The sequence below is a fragment of the Temnothorax nylanderi genome, unplaced genomic scaffold (assembly GCF_030848795.1).
Source record: "Temnothorax nylanderi isolate EJ_2023f unplaced genomic scaffold, tnyl_v1.0 TNYL_tig0287_pilon, whole genome shotgun sequence".
NCBI classification, from domain to species: domain Eukaryota; kingdom Metazoa; phylum Arthropoda; class Insecta; order Hymenoptera; family Formicidae; genus Temnothorax; species Temnothorax nylanderi.
In genome coordinates, this window is record NW_027249349.1 from 57,061 (window position 1) to 79,785 (window position 22,725).

The 22,725-nt window shown below is 35.7% G+C and overlaps 1 protein-coding gene across 9 annotated transcripts; it reads left to right on the top strand.

The window, feature by feature from the left end:
• The first annotated feature begins 4,210 nt into the window (after positions 1-4,210).
• On the top strand, positions 4,211-22,379 carry LOC139780609 (electrogenic aspartate/glutamate antiporter Aralar, mitochondrial-like). Of its 9 annotated transcripts, XM_071719328.1 has the most exons (20): positions 9,376-10,510; positions 10,581-10,708; positions 11,516-11,557; positions 12,034-12,090; positions 12,626-12,768; positions 13,144-13,259; positions 13,367-13,506; positions 14,082-14,228; positions 14,511-14,652; positions 14,916-15,009; positions 15,419-15,454; positions 15,921-16,011; positions 16,557-16,632; positions 17,225-17,343; positions 17,421-17,591; positions 17,878-18,018; positions 18,111-18,305; positions 18,380-18,482; positions 20,152-20,242; positions 20,927-22,379. In XM_071719328.1, exons 2-20 carry the CDS (start codon positions 10,694-10,696, stop codon positions 21,096-21,098), a joined length of 2,091 nt encoding a protein of 696 aa, XP_071575429.1. In that variant the 5' UTR covers positions 9,376-10,510; positions 10,581-10,693; the 3' UTR covers positions 21,099-22,379. The 9 variants fall into 9 exon arrangements, with proteins under 9 accessions (XP_071575428.1, XP_071575434.1, XP_071575430.1 ...); XM_071719327.1 differs by lacking the exons at positions 9,376-10,510; positions 10,581-10,708; positions 11,516-11,557 and adding an exon at positions 4,211-4,299; XM_071719333.1 differs by lacking the exons at positions 9,376-10,510; positions 10,581-10,708; positions 11,516-11,557 and adding an exon at positions 4,306-4,571.
• Positions 22,380-22,725: the final 346 nt, after the last annotated feature.

The following is a 22,725-nucleotide window of genomic DNA, read 5'->3' on the forward strand; positions in this document are numbered from 1 at the left end:
GCTTCGCGATCGGCCCTCCGGTTCGCGAATTCGGGTTCCGCCGGTCGGATCGACTCGAAACTCGGCTGGGTGACTCACTTTCACCTCCCTGACGCGTTCCTAGCGCGGCTTCGCGATCGGCCCTCCGGTTCGCGAATTCGGGTTCCGCCGGTCGGATCGACTCGAAACTCGGCTGGGTGACTCACTTTGACCTCCCTGACGCGTTCCTAGCGCGGCTTCGCGATCGGCCCTCCGGTTCGCGAATTCGGGTTCCGCCGGTCGGATCGACTCGAAACTCGGCTGGGTGACTCACTTTCACCTCCCTGACGCGTTCCTAGCGCGGCTTCGCGATCGGCCCTCCGGTTCGCGAATTCGGGTTCCGCCGGTCGGATCGACTCGAAACTCGGCTGGGTGACTCACTTTCACCTCCCTGACGCGTTCCTAGCGCGGCTTCGCGATCGGCCCTCCGGTTCGCGAATTCGGGTTCCGCCGGTCGGATCGACTCGAAACTCGGCTGGGTGACTCACTTTCACCTCCCTGACGCGTTCCTAGCGCGGCCTTCGCGATGGATTAAACGCACGCCGGAGGATGGCCGGTGGATTAAACGCACCGAGGATGGCTGGATACGATCCATGGATGGTGGTGGATGGCCGAGGATTTAAACGCAGCCGGGATGGCCTGATTTTAAAAACCCGGGATGCCGGTGGATTAAACGACTCGGAAACTGGCTGGTGGATGGCGATGGATTACACCACCCGACGCGGAGGATGGCCGGTGGATTAAACGCACGCCGGAGGATGGCGGGATTAAACGCCGCCGGAGATGGCTGATGGATTATACGAACCGGAGGATGGCTGGTGGATGGCCGATGGATTAAACGCACGCCGGAGGATGGCCGGTGGATTAACGCACCCCGGAGGATGGCCGATGATTATACGAACCCGGAGGATGGCTGGTGGATGGCCGATGGATTAAACGCACCCCGGAGGATGGCCGGTGGATTAAACGCACCCCGAAGGATGGCCGATGGATTATACGAACCCGGAGGATGGCTGGTGGATGGCCGATAAATTAAAACGCACGCCGGAGGATGGCGGTGGATTAAACGCACCCCGGAGGATGGCCGATGGATTATACGAACCCGGAGGATGGCTGGTGGATGACCGATGGAGTTAAACGCACGCCGGAGGTGGCCGGTGGATTAAACGCACGCCGGATGATGGCGGTGGATTAAACGCACGCCGGAGGATGGCGATGGATTAAAGCACGCCGGAGGAGATGGCCGGTGGATTAAACGCACGCCGGCAGGATGGCCGGTGGATTAAACGCACGCCGGAGATGGCCGATGGATTAACGCACGCCGGAGGATGGCGGTGGATTAAACGCACGCCGGAGGATGGCCGGGGAATTAAACGCACGCGGAGGTGGCCCATGGATTAAACGCACGCCGGAGGATGGCTTACTGGTAGCCCAGTAAAATGACTCGAAATTTGTCGATTTGGAGGAAATAATTCGAACAGGGCTGAAACTTTGTAAACAGGCTTGTTTTTTAGTACTATTTAACATATTAAAAGTCCCCATGTGTAGACGCTACGTTGCGGGCAGGAGAGGGTCCAAAAGGTCCAAAAAACCAGTTTTTCGCAAATAACTCGGAAAATATCAACTTTACGGAAATTTATGTCGATATAAAAATTGTAGCTTACAAAATTCCGCACAATTTCGTTTTTACTCAAGTCTGTACGACCAAATGGAGCAGAGATAGAATTTTTTTCAAAATTTGGAGAAATAATATGACTAGGCTGAAACTTTGTAAACAGGCTTGTTTTAGAATACTAGTTAACATATTAAAAGTCCCCATGTGTAGACGCTACGTTGCGGGCAGGGGAGGGTCCAAAAGGTCCATGAGTCACAAGAACAAGTATGAAAAGTTGCCCGCGACTCAACAATATTGAGCGATAATTGCGAGACTATGCCTCTAAGGTGATGAGATTCATATGATGAAGCAAGGAGATTACAGTTTAAATCACCAGTAATAATAATGTTTTTATAACAATGCATAAATGAAGTGAGGGTGTCAACATATTGATCGAAATTTTTACCTCTCGGTCTACGATACATAGAGATAAGTAAGAGAGGCTCACGTGTGCCGTCCCGAATATCAAGAATGAGAGAGAGAGAGAGAGAGAGAGAGAGAGAGAGAGAGAGAGAGAGAGAGAGGGAGCGAGGGAGTCTCTGCTGGTACATGTTAGAATTAATTCCAAGTATTCAGGAGCCACCCGGTATTATTTGAAGCGATTTTGGTAATTTAGAAGTTACCCGGTACATGTTAGAATTAATTCCAAATATTTAAAAGCCACCCAGTATTATTTGAAGTGGTTTTGGTAATTTGGAAGCCACCCGGTATCATTAAAAACGATTTAGAATTAATTTCAATTATTTAGAAGCCACCCGGTACAAGTTTAAATTAATTCCAAGTATTTACAAACCACCCGGAATATCAAAAACGATTTTGATAATTTAGAAGCCACCTGGTACATGTTAGAATTAATTCCAAGTATTTAAAAGACACCCGATACAAGTTAGAATTAATTTGAAGTATTTTGAATTAATTCCAAGTATTTACAAGCCACCCGGTATTATTTGAAGCGATTTTGGAAATATAGAAGCCGCCCCCGGTGGCTTTGGTAATAATTTTGGAATTTTTGGAGCCCTCGAGAAACCCTTTGATATATTTTGTCGTACGCTCCTGGCTACCAAGTCGATTTACCAAGTTGACTTACCGCTCTACAATCTCTGTCATCTTTGTTCTTCTTCGTCCACTTCGTGTAAAGGCTATCGCACACAAAATTGCATAGCTTTGCATAAGCGTAACATAAGACCGCTAAACCAATGAGCATCCAGCATAAAGTCGCCATATTGATTTACATAAGATGCTCATTGGTCCAGCGGTCTTATGCTAAAGCGGAAAATACAGACTTTTGCATAACGCATAATACGTAAGCATAAGAAAACTGATTGGTTTATTTCTTTATGCACATGTGTGTGGACCAATCAATTTTCTTATGCTTACGCATTATGCGTTGTGCAGAAGTGTGTGCTCCCCGCTTAAGGGGATCCTATAGTGGCAGTAATTACCGACATTTAGTTAAAAGCATACAACTTTTAATTGGCTTTACGGAATTGCAACATTTTTATACAGAATAAAAGTACGCAAAAAAATGTAGAGGGCTAGGGTCGGTTTTACATCCAAAACGAAAAAAAAATTAAAAATTTGGGCACAGAGCTGTCACTGACGACAATATTTGCTTATACAAAAATACTGCAGTTTATATACATATACAAACTGAGATACTAGCCTTCTAGGGAAAACATTGAAGAACAATATCGTGCAATTACAACTACGATACAAGTCTAGAAAAAAAGTGTCATGCTTTTAACTTTTATATGTGTAAAAGCACATGCAGGTTGATAGGATAAACAGTATTGCGTGTAGCGAGAGATGGCGCAGCAATCGAACAAGGACAGATGCCTCTCGTTAAGCCTTGTATCCACGATGCTACAACTGCGTCCGAGTTTCGGTTTAAGCCAATGAAACTGCTGCTTTTCTGTAAGAGCTGCAAGTTGATTGGCTTAAACCGAAACTCGGACGCAGTTCTAGCATCGTGGACACAAGGCTTAAGGGGATTATATAGCGGCAGTGCACTTTATGCACTAAGTGCACACTTTAACTCGTATTTTATTTATTATAAATGTTTAAGAGCAAAAATGCAAAATCGGGCTGTGTAGGGAACTACATATGAGCTTACTGATTAAAAATATACTAAATGGAATAAGATTTATTCGATATTTTGGCTAAATGGTACTAATTCGTAAAAAAATTACGAATTAGTAGAATTTAGCCAAAATATCGAATGAATCTTATTCCATTTAGGATATTTTTAATCAGTAAGCTCATATGTAGTTCCCTACACAGCCCGATTTTGCATTTTTGCTCTTAAACATTTATAATAAATAAAATACGAGTTAAAGTGTGCACTTAGTGCATAAAGTGCACTGCCGCTATAGGATCCCCTTAAGAGTATCTATTGTCTAGAAACAAGAATGTCACTAACTAGAAATTCTAGGAAACAAACTTTCCTATTGGATATCGGACATCGTACGTCGGTCACCGGACGCGCGTGTAAATCCTCCATTACGATCGGTCTATCTCTTGCTAAGTCTATGACTACCACAAGTCGTAACGATATACAATACAAGATGGCGCTACATGTCCGACTGATCAGACTGGAGCTTCTGATTGACATATTGCGTTTAAAGCAGGTAAACGTTTTACTGAAGTCGAACGTTCGACGATCTTGTTGCATCGGTTGCGCGCAGTTGCCGCCCCCGAAAGTGCCTGTTAAACATATGAGTGTGAGAATAGTGTATCCGGAACAAAATTATTCGTCGGCTTAGCATCTTCTCATTTCTGTGGTGCTTCCGTTTCTCCGTCGAGGTCCGATTGTCGTTCGTAACAGAAAGGCTCGACGCAAACTTCTTTCTGGGAATGTTGAAGGATTCGCTTATCGTTCGAGCATCCTACCAAGAGGTGGGTAAGTTTGACAGTATTATCTTCCCCTCGTTGCAAGTGGAAACGGAGAAGTGTGTATGTGTGTGTGTGGGTGTGTGTGTGCAATTGTGCGTATGCAGATGCGTACGTTGCGACGGCGTGTGTGTACGCGTCCTTAAAATTAAATACATCAAGGAGCGTGAAGAGTGATTTCGTTATTCCTCTTCGGCGTCGGCACCGTTTACTTACTCGAGAATAGTTACCCCGAGATGATTTTTTTACACCCCAGCGTCGAAAAGAGACGGGAGCTTACGGAACATCGCGAGCAAATCTATACTAATATATAATGCTCTCAAATACTAATAAATTATAGAACAAGCAATAATATATAATATGTAATATATGATTAATTACAATGACTTGTACGCGAAAAAAATTCAAGACTATTCTCGTTAAAAGCTTCTCGCGGAACGGCATCAAGATTCAAGATTTTAGTAGACGATAAAGATTTAAAACTATTTGAGAATTTATCCAGTAGTTTTTTGTTTATTTCATGAGAATTGAAACAGGTTCGAAAAATGTTTTTTTGCTCTCATCTGTCTAAATGATAAATTTCGTCGTTTCTCAATTTACTTTTTTTCTAATACGTTTTTGCTTTAAAAAATTTTTTCGAATATAGATAAATCCTAAATTGAAAATTTAACGCAGCCGCTGTCTTTTGATATATATAAAAATGCACTTTTTTATTTTATAATAGCATTAACGTAAGATATCAGCTGTGAGATGAAAATGTTGAGAAACAGATTAATCTTTCGATTTTCCAGCTGATTCGTTGACTCATTAAACAGCGTTTCAGAGCTATCGTATGAAAAATGAATGCTAAAAGCACATGAAAATCAACCAACGACTCCTTTTCCCATTTAGCTTACAAATTTGCATCTTGACAGCCATTTGCGTCATGTAACATTGTACTTCTCGGCGTTTTAATGATGAGGAAACGGAGAACAGTCGTGTGATATCTGCATCATATTGGAGCGAATATGGCAATGCGAATATCGATCCTAGCGTCTCTCGGCGAGGCCGGCTTGGTTTCGAGGTCACCGGGACTGAGCACCTCACTCTCGATCTCGTTAATCCGTTTGACCGTACTACACCCTATGAACTACTAGTGATTACATGAAAATACATTTGTGTCTAAATATCTAAATGATTGGATTTGATAAAAAATCAAATATTATATATAAATTTGCAGAGATTAGTACACAAATCTTATGAGTAGTTTTTATGTATGTGCGTGCGCGTGTGCTTGTGCGTGTATATTTTAGTAGTTTGATTTTAAATATCTTAAATCTTACAATATATTATTTGTAATCGTTTGTTTACCGCATTTCAGATATCAGATTAGAGGCCTAGTACTGTTTCAAAGTCGAGAATTTTTTGACCATACAACATATTTTTTTAACGCTTTACAATAAAAATCTCAAATATTTATACAAATAACCATGCTTCGATTGTATTGTATATTCTGCATTTGTCTCGAAAATGAAGAGATCAAAGATTCGAAAATTCTTTATTTTGGGATAAAAGACACTTTTTGTCCACTACTAAGTTTTGTAAAAATTCCTAATGATAAATTCATAGATTTTTTACTTAATAAAATTACTCTTGTCTCTGTTTTAAAAGATCTTTCGCAACAATACCGCACTTGACACTTGTTACCGTACCTCTGTAAAATCAAATCTTTCACCGTTATTTAAAATTTATTGTTATTTATGTGTTATATCCACTCTTATATATATAAATTCTTGATTTTAGTGTCCGAACCATTTATTAGAAAATTACTTTTATAATGCAAGAAGAAAAATTATATCACATGTATTTTTGTTAATATACAACTAATTTATTTTCTACTATTTACGAGGGTCGGTACGAAAGTAATGCCTCCTAATATTTTTCTTTCGAATCTAGCGCCATAGAAAATTATGTCAAATTCATGCAATTGCAAGACCTCTGTAAAGCTTTTATCAATTGACCTCGATTTCTATACTAAATAAACCTTAAATTTTATCAATCTTATTTCGAAAATCAAAGAGTTAGGTATGAAGAAAATTTAGTGGAGAAAAATAGCGAACAAAATAACATATAGAAATTTAAATAATAGAAATTTTGTCAATAACACAATTATGTAACTTACTGCGAAGTTTGAAATTTTAGTGGAACACTATATACTCGAACTCGAAATACTCGTGCTCGCGATATTCAAGACGTTCCAAGACGTTTCGAGCTGTCTATAGTGTCTATTAATTCCCGAATTACATTACATAAGTTGCATGCAGACAAGAAGCTCCATTCATTAATTGCGTATGATTTGCAAATATAAATAGTCTCGCAAACTCAAGTGTTACGCATTAGTGTTTTTAATTATGTTTATAAGACAAAATCCAAGTTTATCGTATACATAATTATTATTTCAATAACAATTTGCAATAATATAGACATGCAATATCGATGTACGATTAAATCATATATAACACAATCATTACTTTTTGCAATGCGAGATGTGTTGGTTCTGGTTTTATTTTAGTCTTATAATTATTTTTATTATACTATTAGAGCAAAATTTTTTGCCGAATCCAACGCTTTTATTGTCACTTATTTTAAATAAACGGTAGTAATTATATTTAGCACATTGAGTTTACAAGCAAATTTATTTTGTACGATAACGCACATTATTACGTGAATATATAGAGTAACATTAGTCTTCTAGTTTCTCCGTCTTACACCGATTTTACTTTTTCCCTTCTCTCGTGTCTTAGTCGGATGAAAATAGTATAGCGGAAACAGGCTAAGGCCAGCCAGATCTAGACCGGTCAATTTTACAAATATAAAAGATGGATGAGGATATAGAATTTAGTTCCAAAAGCAATTATTTAAAACTATGAAACTATGAACTGTTAAATATCATCGGAACGGAACATCGCCTTATTTGTACGCGTGCGTGTGCACGGTGTTACGCTATGACGAAGATCCATACTTGTGAGTTATGGGATGAGATCCGAACATATCAGATCTATCTAAAATTGATTGAGAAGACTATTATTAACAATTATTATATGATTAAAGTCGCTTTCCCTTCCTTCGACATATAGCGTATTTCTAAGTTAACATTGCTTTATAATGTTGGTAATTATTTAAAAAAAAAGAAATTATTTTTTTTAGACAAAATATATAAATAATTAAAAAAAAATTGTTTATTAAACTAAATGTATTCAAATGTGTAGGTAAATAGCTTCGTGACAACAATTAATAATACCAGTAAAGAAAAGATCAATGACCCGACAAGAATATTTGGAGCTTTACCTTCAAGTATATATTTGATAAAAATGAGAGCATATATGTCTCGCATGCGCGTTCTTCGCACAAGTTATTAAAGCTACAAAACCCACTAAAGAATATTGTGGACTATAATTCTATATTTTCTATGATTTTACGAAAATGAATATCCAATCGCACCGTAAAACAATCACCGCGGAATACGTATCGTCAGAGTGAATTCGATTGACCACTCTACCGATTGCGTACACTGGTAAGTTAGATTTTCGTGCGTGTAGCACCACGTACTGATCTAGGTTGTTATATCTAGTCTTCGTGTATAACAGCTTTGCTGGTCAATTTAAGCAGGTCGGGGACCCTACGATGCGGTGCTACGGACCACCTCTCCCGCGGCTCCTCTTATACATACATCGCAAGCTTTTCGCGGTGAATCGCTTTTGGGTTAACGCGTCAGTAAAGTCTAGACGGTGATTCAAGTAACTCGACTGATTGTGCCTTTTCGTTATCGTACGTCGTTATCGTACGGGTATAGTGATAGATGGTTTGAATTTAAATGTACAATGTTACCTTTCTCACGATTTTTCTGATATATAGCAAAATATCAAGTCACGTCAAGAGACAGTTGTCGATGAGTATCAGTGCAATTCTGAACTACTTGATCACATATATATTCCGATATTGAATGGGTTTTCCAAAATTTACATTTCCATCTTATCATGTGTCATCAATGTGGCCACATCAAGGGCAACTTTAAAATTTCTGATCTTATATCTACATTTCGGACTGTTTGCTTTAAATTTAAAGAAATATTTCATTTTACTTTCGATAATACGACAGTGACTTTTAATGATATTTTTTTTCTGATTCAAGAAATGTCATTGTTTCTATAGTTATTTCTTGTGTTTGTAATTGCAGTAACTGCAGTATTTTACGCGTAACAAACGTAAATGGCAAAAAGTGTACATGAAAAATTGACTTCTAATGACGTAATATGTATGTGTATGAAAATACAGTTTCTAACAGTAAAATGAAGTATATATTGTTTGATATAAAACTGGATTTCGGAAGAGCAATAATTTAATTGCATATATATGTGTGTATATCACTGAAATATATAACTAACTGGAAACGTGCGCTGCTGTAAAAATTCACGGTAGGCAAGCGATATGAGAGAAAAGTCCCAAGTTCCTCTCTTCTCCTTGTCTAGCCCACAGCGTAGTTAAGAGTGGGAAGGATGGAGTGTGTGTGTGTGGGGATGAAGTATAGGCCGATCAAGAAGACCAGACAAGGACAAGGTGCTCGAGACACCTTGGCATGCTCTCTCTCATATCGCACAGGCAGGCCTCTAGCTCGCCTCCCAGTTAGTATATATTTCAATGGTGTATGTATGTGTATATATATATATATATGAAAGGAAGAAAAGAGAGAGATGACGCAGAAGAAGAGGAATGGAGAATCCAACGAGGTCTGCACAAATTTTTATTAATCCTACATTAATACAAAAATATATATATATTTTTAATTATCATCATTATCAGCAGCAGTGTACAGTCCTATATTATATGTGAACCTTCGCTTTCTTATTGGTTTCGTTACAGTTATAATTTTTATGAAAAAGACAAAGAGAGAGAGAGTTGTAAGCTCAACCTCCATTCTAAACAACTGGATTTATTTTAAAATTTATTTATTGTTGTTATTATTTAAAGATTTCTCTCTATTCCCAAGAGACAACACAGTATCGTGATTTCTCTGCAGTTATCTTAGGATTAAGTTTATGTTTCGAGTACTTTCGTTTGTATCACAGTGTAGAATTTTTTCCCATTAAAAATTTCTAGTGTCAAATATGGGGGATGGCAAATTGTATACGAATCTTTTGCTTGACAAATAACTGCTCTAGTATTGAACTATCACGTAAAACATCCCTGTTGCTTAAACTAATAATAATAACAATAATAATAATAATAGATGTAGGGGACCGATTCTCCCGATGAAAATCCGCCTGGTCTCAGAACTTATTATGCTTCCAAAGTAAAATGCACTAAATAATAAAACAATAAAATAAATAACAAAAAAAGTACAAGGTCTTTTCTTCTTTAATCTAACTTATTTATTTAATGTAACTTAAAGAATAAACTCGTACAAAATTTGGCGCGGTGTGTATGTATTTTAATCAATAAAAATGTACTCTGAAGCGCACATAAATTTTTAATAACATAAGCAAAGATATAAGCTGCATTGATTCGTGTGCAATTGATTACACGCACATTTTTATATAAAGATAACGCATTACACAATTCTCTTAGAATCAATACATAAAAAAAAAGAAATAAAATGCACAAGAAGAAAAACGTATAGAGAAAAATAAGAGGTGCCAAACACGGCAATAGAACAAGAAGCGAGAGCGAGACAAAAGAGACGAAATTAACGAGCAGGAGGGGATAGAGATATTCGTCTCCTCTCTCCCGTATCGGCAGTTAACACTCAGTCTCCTCGTGACCGCTCGTGACGTTTGTGTGGCAATCGCACCGCTCAGTACAGTCGCATTTTCGTTACTCGTCGTTTCTGCATGGCACATGTGCGTCCTACGCATGCTAAAACTTTGGAGATACCTGCAGCAAACAAGTGTGTGGTGCACGCAGCATTTCCGCTGTACGTAACTTCGCCCGATGTTGCTGCCTCTGGCCGACCATCGTCGATAACGAACAAGTGGAATTATCAGTTTAGCTTAGCAACAACAGTAACAGTAACACCAGCAGCAGCAGCAGCAGCAGCAGTAACAACAACAAGAACAGCAATAATAACGGCAATAGCAATAGCAATAGCAATAGCAGCATGCCGACTACGAGAGTACGTGTGTACTTGCACAAAGAAAATAGCCGTAATCTCGAATCTAAAACGTAATGTGAACAGTGCCGAATTAAATATAAGGCGAGGAAAAGACCCATTTCGAACTTTCTGTTTTAATTTTTTCAGGCGTTATCTCTATTACGCGGAATGTTTCTAACTTGGTCGTCTAAAATATTTTCGTTGTTACTTGTAGGACGGAAAAACGTGTGTAAGAAAATAATTTGATTCACATTATAATTTCTTCTTTATTCATTTTTTCATGTCATTACAGTAGCAACAAAGGTATTCAAATGTAAATCAAATGTAGATCAAATTAGACAGAGTATTAATGATATTAAAGACTATAGTTTCTGATATACACAGGTTTCTTATAATCTTTTGTTTGTCTTAAATTTGTAAGAAATTCTCAAGTACAAGCTGTACAAGTAAATATGTGTAATACGCTCCTTCTCGGCTGTGAATTTGCATTCTTAATCTCGAAATAATAACGCGAGCTTTTATCGTGTAATTGGAATATCGTCAATTGACGTCACGGTTACTTTTTAATCACCCAACATGCGTGAATCTTATATAAGACTGAAGCAATAAGACTGAAGAGAGTTGACTGTCGAGATTAGTCAAACAACTAACATTCTTGCGATCGTTATGTCAACAATCGTAATTGGTCTAACCTATTATATTAAATTTGCGTGCTGACTCTAATCGATTCTTTTCTCTTCTCTCTATCACGATTTTTATATCGAACGCTTTTGTTCGTTTCTTCCGTCGACGTCGGCGTACCCTTAACTTGATTTCCAAATCGTCAAGAAGGAAGAGGAAAAGGCGGTCGACCTCGCGTCGCCCAGACAGGTTATCGTTTTACGTTGAACAAAAAATTATATACGTCTTATTATAGGGCCAACTGCTCTAGTTTTCGAGATATACGGTGTTAATTATAACCATTTCGGTACGGAGAGTCAGTCACTGTTCATACGTTTATACGCATCTATTTTTCTACTTACAAAGTGGAGTTGTTACAAAATCATTATACCGCTCGCTGCAGCCACAGCAACTGGTAATGTTAACTTGAAATGTTTCTGCTAATAAATTTTTTTAAATGTTTTTGTCGTTGAGTTTTATTACATATAATAATTGAAGGCGTTGAACGTCGAGTGCGCCTAGCTCTCCGGCCGACTCGCGTATATCGGCAGATCGGCGCTTCGGCCATTGGAAGACCGTTCGCGTCCCGGCCGCTCCGTGTACCAAAAAAATTTATATTTTTTAACAACAATAAAATTCAATAAATATTGAATATATCATTCATCTTTCGTGGTGTCATATTACAGGGTTCCGGGTACTTGAAGCGTGCAAATACTGAACGCCTCCATGAAATTTTTAATCAGGTAAACAAACGAAAAATGCTTGTTAAACGAAAAAATAAGTTGATTAGGAATATGCTTAAATTTCTAGCGATTTTTACAAAAATATTTAAATAATTTAAAAAAATTTACCATTATTTTTGATGAAATATTAAATATTTTTTTCTTTTTCTCTCGACCACTTTATCTCGCTACTTACTCTGAATATATATTCCGTCGTTGGAAATTATTCAAGTTTTAAAAAAGTAAATTAAAATCATTGAAAATTCCGTGTATATCTGCAACATTTTACATCGTTATCTTAAAACTCAATATCAGCAATATAATTTGTATTAGATATATTATATCCTTATTTCTTTGACGTTCTCTTGAAAATACCTGCATAGAATTAATTTATTCAATTTCTTAATTATTTTCAATTACTCGTAGTAAATAATTGTTTTAATGTTTTAATTTTTTCAAGTTTATATTATTAATATCTGTTGTGTGTGCAATGTGTGTGTGTGTGTAAATTTGTATATATGTGTAGTAATTCAACACTTTTTTCGTGAATTTACAGTACGCTTCGCAAGGGAAGAATGGCGAGAGGTTCATGACTGCGTCTGATTTTGTACGCAGTTATCTTGGCCTTTACACAGATGCCGATTATAATCCCGATTCTGTCAATTTACTCGCTGGTATTGTCGACACTAGCAAAGATGGGTAAGTCACGTACTCTGACGGGACATTTGAAAAAGATACTACGCTATATTGTGTGTACATAGTTCGTAGTACCTTATTAAAATATTAATTATTAAATACAAATATATGTAAAATTATTTTTCTTTTTTACATATTCCACAAGTCTTTAAAAAATTTTTATTTTTGTGCGTGCGTGCGTGCGTGTGTGTGTGCGTGTGTGTGTGCGTGTGTGTGTGTGTGTGTGTGTGTGTGTGTGTGTGTGTGTGTGTGTGTGTGTGTGTGTGTGTATATATGTGTGTAGAATTTGACTCGTAGCTAATTTATGATATAACAAACACTTCTTACAATGGATAATAATATTAATAAATATTTATAATTGACATGATTTTATTTCAGACTTATATCATTTGCCGAATTTCAAGCATTTGAAGGTCTTCTCTGTGTACCAGATGCTCTATATAAAACAGCTTTTCAACTCTTTGATACTAATGGAAATGGAATGGTTGCATTTGGTAAGAACTATTATGTAGAAATTGTTTTTTTTTTTTTTTTCTAAATTACCTAAATTTTTTTCTAAATGTCCCCCTTTATATGGTTGTATATTATCGCCAATCTGCAGACGAGTTCACTGAGGTGATGCGGAAAACTGTACTGCATCAGAAAATGCCATTTGATATGGACAGTAGTTTTATCAAACTCTACTTTGGAAAGGATAAGAAAAGACTGATTAGCTATGCAGAGTTTAGTCAGTTTTTGCACGTGAGTATTTTGTTCTTGATTACGGATTCGTTTGTTATTTTTTCCCAGAAATCAAGTATGACGTAACAAGTGATAATGATTATGAAATATGTACATGGTGCCCTATGTTTATTTTGTCTTTCACAGTGAGGTATAATATACAATTTGATTGAGATATCTTAAAGATTCGTCAAGTAACGTTTATCGTTCCAAAATATTCCACTTTTAAAAAAGGCGTGTTAACTGAGTGAATTTCGTTTGTATCGAAAAATTGAAGCCTCTTTTCCGCGATGCCGATTGGTTATCTCGATGCGTTGTGCGAGTTATTTGCAGCTGTCATTGTATATTTTGACAGTTGTGTGTATCAAGGGTTAATAGTGTAATAGTAATAGCATAATGTTAAAGCTAAATGGCGCGCGCGAAGCGCGCGCGTCTGTAATGTCTAGTTTCCATATATTTTACAAAATAATTTATGCATCCTTATGTAGAAAATGATCGTAATTTTAAGGAAACCGATTGTGTGATGTGTGTGCTGTACATGTGATGTAAAAAACAGGTTAGAGATAAGATTTTATGCTAAAAATACTTGTCTTTAGGACTTCCATGAAGAATATGCAACGGAAGCTTTTAAGAAATTTGATAAGGATGGCGCAGGTTTCATTTCGGCGTTAGACTTTCAAGACATTATGCTGAGTATTAAAAGTCACCTACTCACAAAAGATGTGAAGGATAATCTGATTGCCGTAGGTATTATCTGGAATAGAAGACTTTATATATAGCTCTACAACTAAATCTTTTTATAACCACGATTCACACAATTTGTGTGAAAATGAACGCGTAAATAAATTATTTAAATTACGCGTGCTTGAAATATTTGCCAATTGCAAATTAATAATTATATAAGATTATAAGATTAATAATTATTAATCTTTTTTTTAATTATTTTAATATAAAGTAGTATTAAAATATATTTCAACACTTGACGCATATGGTGTTACATAATGAACTTTATTTTCATATCGTAGGCAGTTGGTGTCGGGCAAAGCGGGCGGAAAGTCAGTTTTCCATACTTTATGGCATTCAATTCTCTTCTAAACAATATGGAACTTATTAAACGTATCTACTTAAATGCGACCAATGGTCATAGGTATCAAGAAGTTACCAAAGGTAATCTATTCTAAAGAAAAATGTGCAAACAGATATATGTTTTTTTCTTTTTCCTTGTTGTCAATGTAAAAAATTGCACGAAAAAAATTAATAATCTTTGGAGTTTAATAATATAATCAATATAGTACGGGTGGTAAACATGTTTAATCAGCAGCTCTTACATTAATTCACAATCACACCACAATGTTTAGTGATTTCCATTAATTAAATATAGATATCGATAGAATTTATCGTCAATATTTAAGCGTTAACTTTTTTGTCAGAGGAATTTCTTTATTCCGCACAAATGATGTCCCAGATAACCCCATTGGAAGTAGATATCCTGTTTCATCTTTGCGATTTACTTCATCAAACTGGGTAAGTATTACCGATTCAACATTGAAATCGAAAATGGAATATTTTTCTTTTTGTTGGTTGAGTGGAAGAAAATTATATGAAATAAAGCAATCGCTTTGACCACCGTGATCCTAACAAAATGTTCAGGGTTTATTGATTAAAAAGCAATCCACGCTGCTCAACGAGACAAAAAAGAGAACAAGTTATGTAAAAGTATCGTTGCACCATCAAGCACATCGTCATCATCCAAATGTCAAGTATGTCTCGTTCTTGGCAATGAAAAATGACACTAATTCTAGCGATTCATTCCTAATAGCCTTATTATATCTACAATGCATAATTATATATTAATTTCTAATATTTGAATAATATTGAGACATATTTCCTACACTGAAAACATTTATTTACGTGTTTACGCTGCCTGGATCAGACCTACGGAAGATGACGAGGCAGATTCGCGGCTTGGGTGCGTCTTTGTATTACAGATCATCATGTGCTATAAATATATATATATATATATATATATATATATATATATATCATCATATGTATGAGAGCACAAGCGATACACACACACGCGCATGCACGTACATTATTATGTGCGCGCGCGTGTGTATCTCAACAATACTTTTATCCTCACTTACTTTCTTTAATATCTATCTTAGGACGATGGTATACGCCAATATTTGCACGCCATGAACAGTATACTAACAAATTCTTTATCCTGTTTTAAGACAGATACGATCTAAGGATACATGACGAATTGTACTGGCAGGACTATTTAGTATCGCTTCAGATAGTGTCATCGACACCATATCTTTTTTCGTTTAACTTATACCCTTCATATTTCTTCATTTTTTTATGCTTTTTAGCCACAGCTTTGTTTTATATATATATATTTTTTTTTAAGCTCGCAATGTCCCTTATTTCAGGAAAATTGTATACAATGACCTCGTGGCTATTACACCTGAGCAATATTTCAAGCAAATTACAAAGCGTGTTGCTGCGATTAAAGCGGTATCGGTATGTATAATGAAAAAAATTATTAAACTTGAAACATCAGTTAAATATTCTCGAGCACGATATGTAAAGCTTGCTTTAAATGGATGATCAATGATTCGTGTCAGAATTCAGAAATTTTAGAATTTTATCTATAATTTTACATGTCACGTAATACATTTGAAAGGTCAGAAATATATACGTATCGTTCATTTGCTGCAACCTCGAAAAAAATGAGTTTAAATATTAAGAGTTGTTAAAATTTTGTAATAGTATTTTTAGCTATATATTAGGTCTTTAGTATATTAAATTCTCACCAATCTTTTGCAAACAACTAAAAAAATGACAATTTAAGAGTCGGGTCATTGTTGTGGCAAATGAGCGATATGTAAAATATATTAAAATACGCATGTATATGCATATTTTGATACATATTATCAGCTATGTAAAATAACAGCATATATATAATTATTAATAGAATTTTATTTTGAAATCCGAAACGCGAATTATAGGCCTAGCTAAGGAAGGCTCGAGGAAATGTTAGATACTTGGAAAATATTACTTTACAGAGTCCAGATGAACGTGGTATTATTGTACAAATACTCGAAAGTGGATACCGATTCGTGCTTGGTTCCATCGGTGGAGGTTTGTATATAAAAATATTCTTTTATTCGCGTAATTATATAAATATACATATATATGATATATGTAACGCTGAACCTCGATACAGCGTTTTATTATTATTATTATTATTATCGTGCTGTAACAAAATAAAACAAGTATGAAACTAGAAATTATCGCGAAAGTAGTATCGTTTGTATTTGTCGAATACATGTATTTAAATTGAAAAAATGTTCGATTCTACCGCAGTCCTTTAGGATTGCAAACATTTTCACATTAAGGAAATATATTTAGGCGTCAAAAATTCAAATTTGTGCAAATATTTAACGCAAATATTTAACGAGACTACAAAGTGAAATATTGATATAATGCGAATACCGAATCATACGATAAATATAAAAGATACTTTTAATTAAAGAGATATCTGTACATAGAAGAAGATATATGCCGAGCTTTATGCCGAGTCCAGCTCGACGTTGGTGTCTTCAAAATTAAAATATGAAAAGTATATATATTTTCACAAGTGCTCGTTAAGGCGAATATTTATTCAAGATTAGAATTTTGTAATCGATAATAATAATTCATTGAAGAAACAAAGAGATTATGTCTTTCTTAGCCGTTGGTGCTACCGCTGTATATCCTATCGACTTGGTGAAGACAAGAATGCAGAATCAGAGGACTGGATCTTTTATAGGCGAGCTGATGTATAGAAATAGTTTTGATTGTTGTAAAAAGGTTGGAATTGAAAAGTCTCTCGCCGTATGACACTCTCTGCATCGTTAATCATGAAGCTGGTCTTTTGCGTTTGACAGGTGATCCGGCACGAAGGTTTCTTCGGTCTTTATCGAGGCCTGGTGCCTCAATTAATGGGAGTAGCCCCGGAAAAGGCTATTAAACTGACGGTTAACGATTTTGTCAGGGATAAGTTTATGGATAAAAATGGAAATTTACCGCTGTATGGAGAAATTATGTCTGGCGCCTGTGTAAGTACGATCCATATGTTCGTCCTCTTAATATCTCGAAGCTTTTAAACGTGATTTTAAACAAGTGTGAATTTTAGAAATGCAACAAAATGCAAAATAGATTAAATATAGCGGGACCAAATATAAAATACAAAGACCATATTAATTTTGTCTACTTTTCGATAATGAAATAATACGGTAATTTAGTCAGATGTGTGGTCGCGTATATATTCTTATCGCACACCAATGGCCAATTGGCGAAAGCGAACAAAGCGAACGTCCGTAACAAGCATGATTTTTTGCGTAGGCTGGAGGATCGCAGGTCATATTTACCAATCCTCTAGAGATAGTAAAAATCCGGCTACAGGTAGCCGGCGAAATTGCAGCAGGGTCAAAAGTTAGGGCGTGGACCGTCGTTAAGGAATTAGGTCTTTTTGGATTGTACAAAGTGAGTAATCGTGATAATTTTGATACCGATTTGATCCATTGTCTTTGCGTTGACAATAAGACGGGATGACGGCAATTGCAATTTTCTCATAGGGTGCTAGAGCTTGCTTTTTGCGAGACGTGCCGTTTAGCGCAATTTACTTCCCTATGTATGCTCACACGAAAGCGCGATTGGCCGACGAAGGGGGTTACAATACGCCATTGTCGCTCCTCGTTTCTGGCGCGATCGCCGGTGTACCTGCAGCAGCGCTGGTCACCCCTGCGGATGTAATAAAAACGAGATTGCAGGTACACCTCACACTCTAATTACCGATACATCCAAATACGATCATTTTACGATTATGTCGTCACGCGTATTCCAGGTCGTAGCTAGAGAAGGTCAAACTACGTACAACGGACTGCTGGATTGCGCGAGGAAAATTTACAGAGAAGAAGGTGCTAGGGCATTTTGGAAAGGCGCGACAGGTATATCATTTTTACTATGTTTTTCATGCAAATAAGGCTCTCGAGACAATTAATATTTCCTGCGCGCACATTGGGAAGTTTTTTAAACATTTACGAACGCAAATATATCATACTTTATCGGTAAAATGACTGTTGCAAAAGTGTTCAAGTAAACTACGCGAGAAGAAAATTTTTCTCGTTTCCGCCTTCTTTTTATCATAAATGATTGCAGGATATTTCTCCTGCTGCGCTCAAGTTAGCGCCAAACAATCGTCAAACATTTCTGTCAAACGTCAAAGTCAATCAAATCGATTATATTCCACTTATTACTATATTGTATAAGGATCGAGTAAAAATGAAAAGAGATTCTCATGGTTCTTTCGTTAGAATTTTTTGAAGTATCATTAGTAATATGTTTTGCTTTGGTCGATTGCATGCGCGGGGGATCAACCCTGCTGCATCTTTCAACCTTATTTCCTCCCCTATATGACCCGGCGATTTACTTATCAGTAAGTACTTCTTCTCTTCGTCTTCCTTTATGATTTACGTCTTTATTCTCGTTTTTCCCAATCTGCAATAAATATACTTACTCTTTGTACTTTTTGTATTATACGCGGAATGTTTATTAAATCTAACATGTCTCACATCATCTTATATTCACGCATATTTTCAGCTGTAACTCTAAAAGTGCATGTCGATAAAGCAAATATACTTTTTTAGGACATACGAAATGTATGTACGGTATATTTCGGACTATATATCGCAACATTTTCATATTTTTATCAAAAATAGTAGCGATATAGTCTTGCAAATTGATATCGATGAAGTTAATACTTTTTCGCACTCGGGAAAGAGTTGATATAAATTATTTTTCATTTATTTTTTACGCCGCTTTCGAGAGGAAGTAAATGTTTTGCGAAAACAAAATGATATCGTCGAAATCTTTATTCACGCAACAGATTAATTTCATAAATAGTACGATATACTATTCTATAAATGAATTACGCTATAATATGTTATAAATTATTGCAATTGCATAACATAAATATATTGATACAAATTTTATCTATGCACGTGCATTAATAACAATTATAATTATTGATTTATTATAATCCGTTGCATTAAGCATACATTTATTCAATTACAACATATCGATATACATTTATTCGATAAAGGGCAATTGCCAATCTTGTTCTTCTGATCTTTCTCTTGTCTCTAATCTATATGTATAAAAATACGCGAAATTATATAAAATAACATGTGAATATAGCATATGTAATTTTTTAAGCTTTATTTTTTAAGCGTTAATTCTGCGTTAATTTTTTAAGTCTTTAATTCTGAATTCTTTATTGACTAGCATTTTCTCAACTGTGGTTGATCTTTGTTTATAGATACATATCTCATAGAATTAACCGCACTATAAATAAAAATATAATCGCATTTGATATAAAATGGACAGAAATTAAAACTGTATGATTACGATTTGTAACTATTATCACTTTTTGAAATATCTTATACACACACACACAATTCTTTTATCTGAAAAGAAAAATAGCCATCATATCAACATGCTTGTCATCAAAACGTCCCAAATCTTTATTTGGACAAAGAATATAAAGCGATATGCACGTTCAAAACCATGTATACAATATCCAATATCACATAATACGTACTTTTTCTATTCTTACAGCTCGAGTGTTCAGATCGTCACCTCAGTTTGGTGTCACTCTCTTCACGTATGAATTGCTGCAAAGACTGTTTGTGGTCGATTTTGGAGGATCGTAAGTATATACTCAAATATAACTCAAATATAAATGTGGATTGAAAGATTTTATAATAAAATATCAACCGTTACAAATAACAATTAATATTAGTATTGTGACTACAATTAATTAAATTTGTTTTTAAACGTTTATTCGAATTTTATTATATATATTAATATAGTGATGATTATTGACCTTTAACATATTGGAAACAGTGGTAGAGTATAATACACATGTATAACGTGTTACTTGGGCCAAGTAAGGCACGAAACGTTCTACGACCCTATACTATTATTGAAATTGTTAAATATAATTTTAACATCTTGTAAATGCTCGAAAATTGGCCGTTTTAAATTATTTAGCTTTTGCTTTAGTCGAGCGAGATTATTTTGTTTATTTATATTAACTAAAAGATAAGAAAAATGTAAGAAAAATTTGTATTTTGTTTTCGTCACAAAATTGTCGTCGCAATTCGCAAACCGATATGTCTGCGATGAGTGGTCAGAAATCTTGAGGAATCGATTAGAATTTATAATTCGTTACTACGGAAATTTAGACTGGAGATCGATAGCGTGCCTAATTATAGTAATTATACGCTGATACAAACTTCTAAAATCGCAAAATTCGTTTACTATTGTAAAATATTTACAATAGTAAACGTTTTAATTTACAAATCTGTAACGATGCTCATGTTATTTACAGCCGACCTACCGGCTCGGAACAAAAGGTGCCTACCATGGGAGTCGCGGATGAAATTCGATCAACGAACCCAGATCATATAGGTGGCTACCAAGTAGCTCTGCCCATCTTCACGGGTATAGAAACCAAGTTCGGTCTTTGCCTACCCAGGTTCCAAGCTGTTATCGGAAAGTAACGGTATCATTAGCAGCTATGAGAGAAAACAAGCTTTGTAGCGATCCCTGCCATAAATATGTATAATCTACGAGTACTGAGCGCCGATTGCAATCACCGACTGGTGCGTGTGAGCTTTACAAACTACAAATCCATTAATTCTGCGTTCCATGGTTCCATCGTTTCGCACAATCATCTCGGCCATTTCGGTACCGTGCAAACCACATGAAATCGACAAGAAGGACGAATCGTCGGTCGATACTAATACTTGATGTGTACGACGTGTAAAGTGTAATTATAGATCGATGGAGGAGAAGTACAAAATCCGTCGTTGCGGTATGCCCAAGAACATTCGTGATAACTGAGTCAATGCAGTCAATTGACACAGGAACAAAACCGATGGCATTAAAACTATTTATTTTGATACTATATAAATATGTTATATCAAATTGATGCCATCTGTATGTAATTATTTTACAGAGCGAGAGAAAGAGAGAGAGAGAGAGAGAGAGTGTGTGTGTGTGTGTGTTTGTGACGTTTATCGACGATTTGTTATCTACTAACTTTAAACAATTGAAACGTTTCTGCCGATACGCGTATATCAACAAATTAAATGTGTGTTGGTTAAATCGCGAATGATTAACACCAACGAATACGAGTGTGATGTTTTAGCGAGGATTGTAATCCGCGATGGCCCTGACGTGTACGCACCACCATATATATTTATAAAGCTCAGAGTAATAACGAATTAGGCCTCTACGATTACATTTATTATTTATCCAAATGCCTAGTTATGTGTATTAACTCTTATATAGCTGGTGAATAAAAGGCCAATACATTTGTTTTTATTACTTGTTCGTTCATATACAACTGCGATTCATATACAAAAAAATGACGAAAAGAACAATATATCGCTAATTGTTTTGTTTTTTATCAACATTTATTCATTACAACGGGACATAATGAATTTATGTCCTGCTAAATTAAATGAATAATTTCCTTATTATAGTAATGTATAAGTTGAACAAGTTCAATTTTTTTATTTATGTAATTAATTGGAATATAAAGCAATTTTTTGTCATATTTTAAAATTTTAAATTAACGCAGAACGTATAAATTTGATATTATTGCAATTGCGAATTTAATTAAAACGAATTTATTGGTATTTGAACACCAGTCCTGCAATTAACGCAAATGAAGAGAATAGGACGTTAACGCACATAATTTCCTGCAAAATTTTCGATAATGGCAAATAATGATATTATTATAAAAATATTAAAATATTAAAATGCATTAAAATGTGTTTCTCTATATTCATTTTGTTTTTCCTTTTGCAAAACGATATACGTATATAGAACTGACAGTGAGAGAACTTTTCGAGAGAGCTCTGAAATCTATAAAACAGACAACATAAAATTTGTTGAATGCACGGATTTCTGTTGTGTGTTATACCTATATTATATATTGCAAAAGCATGAATCTTAAGCGAATTGAGGATACAAGATAACGAAGATAATCATTGTTTACAATGGCATATATATATATATATATATATATATATATATCGAATAAACTTTTTCAAAGCGTTTGAAATTTGTGATATTTTTTGGGCAAGAAATTTCCCAAGTTAACCTTGCGTCAAGTCCGGT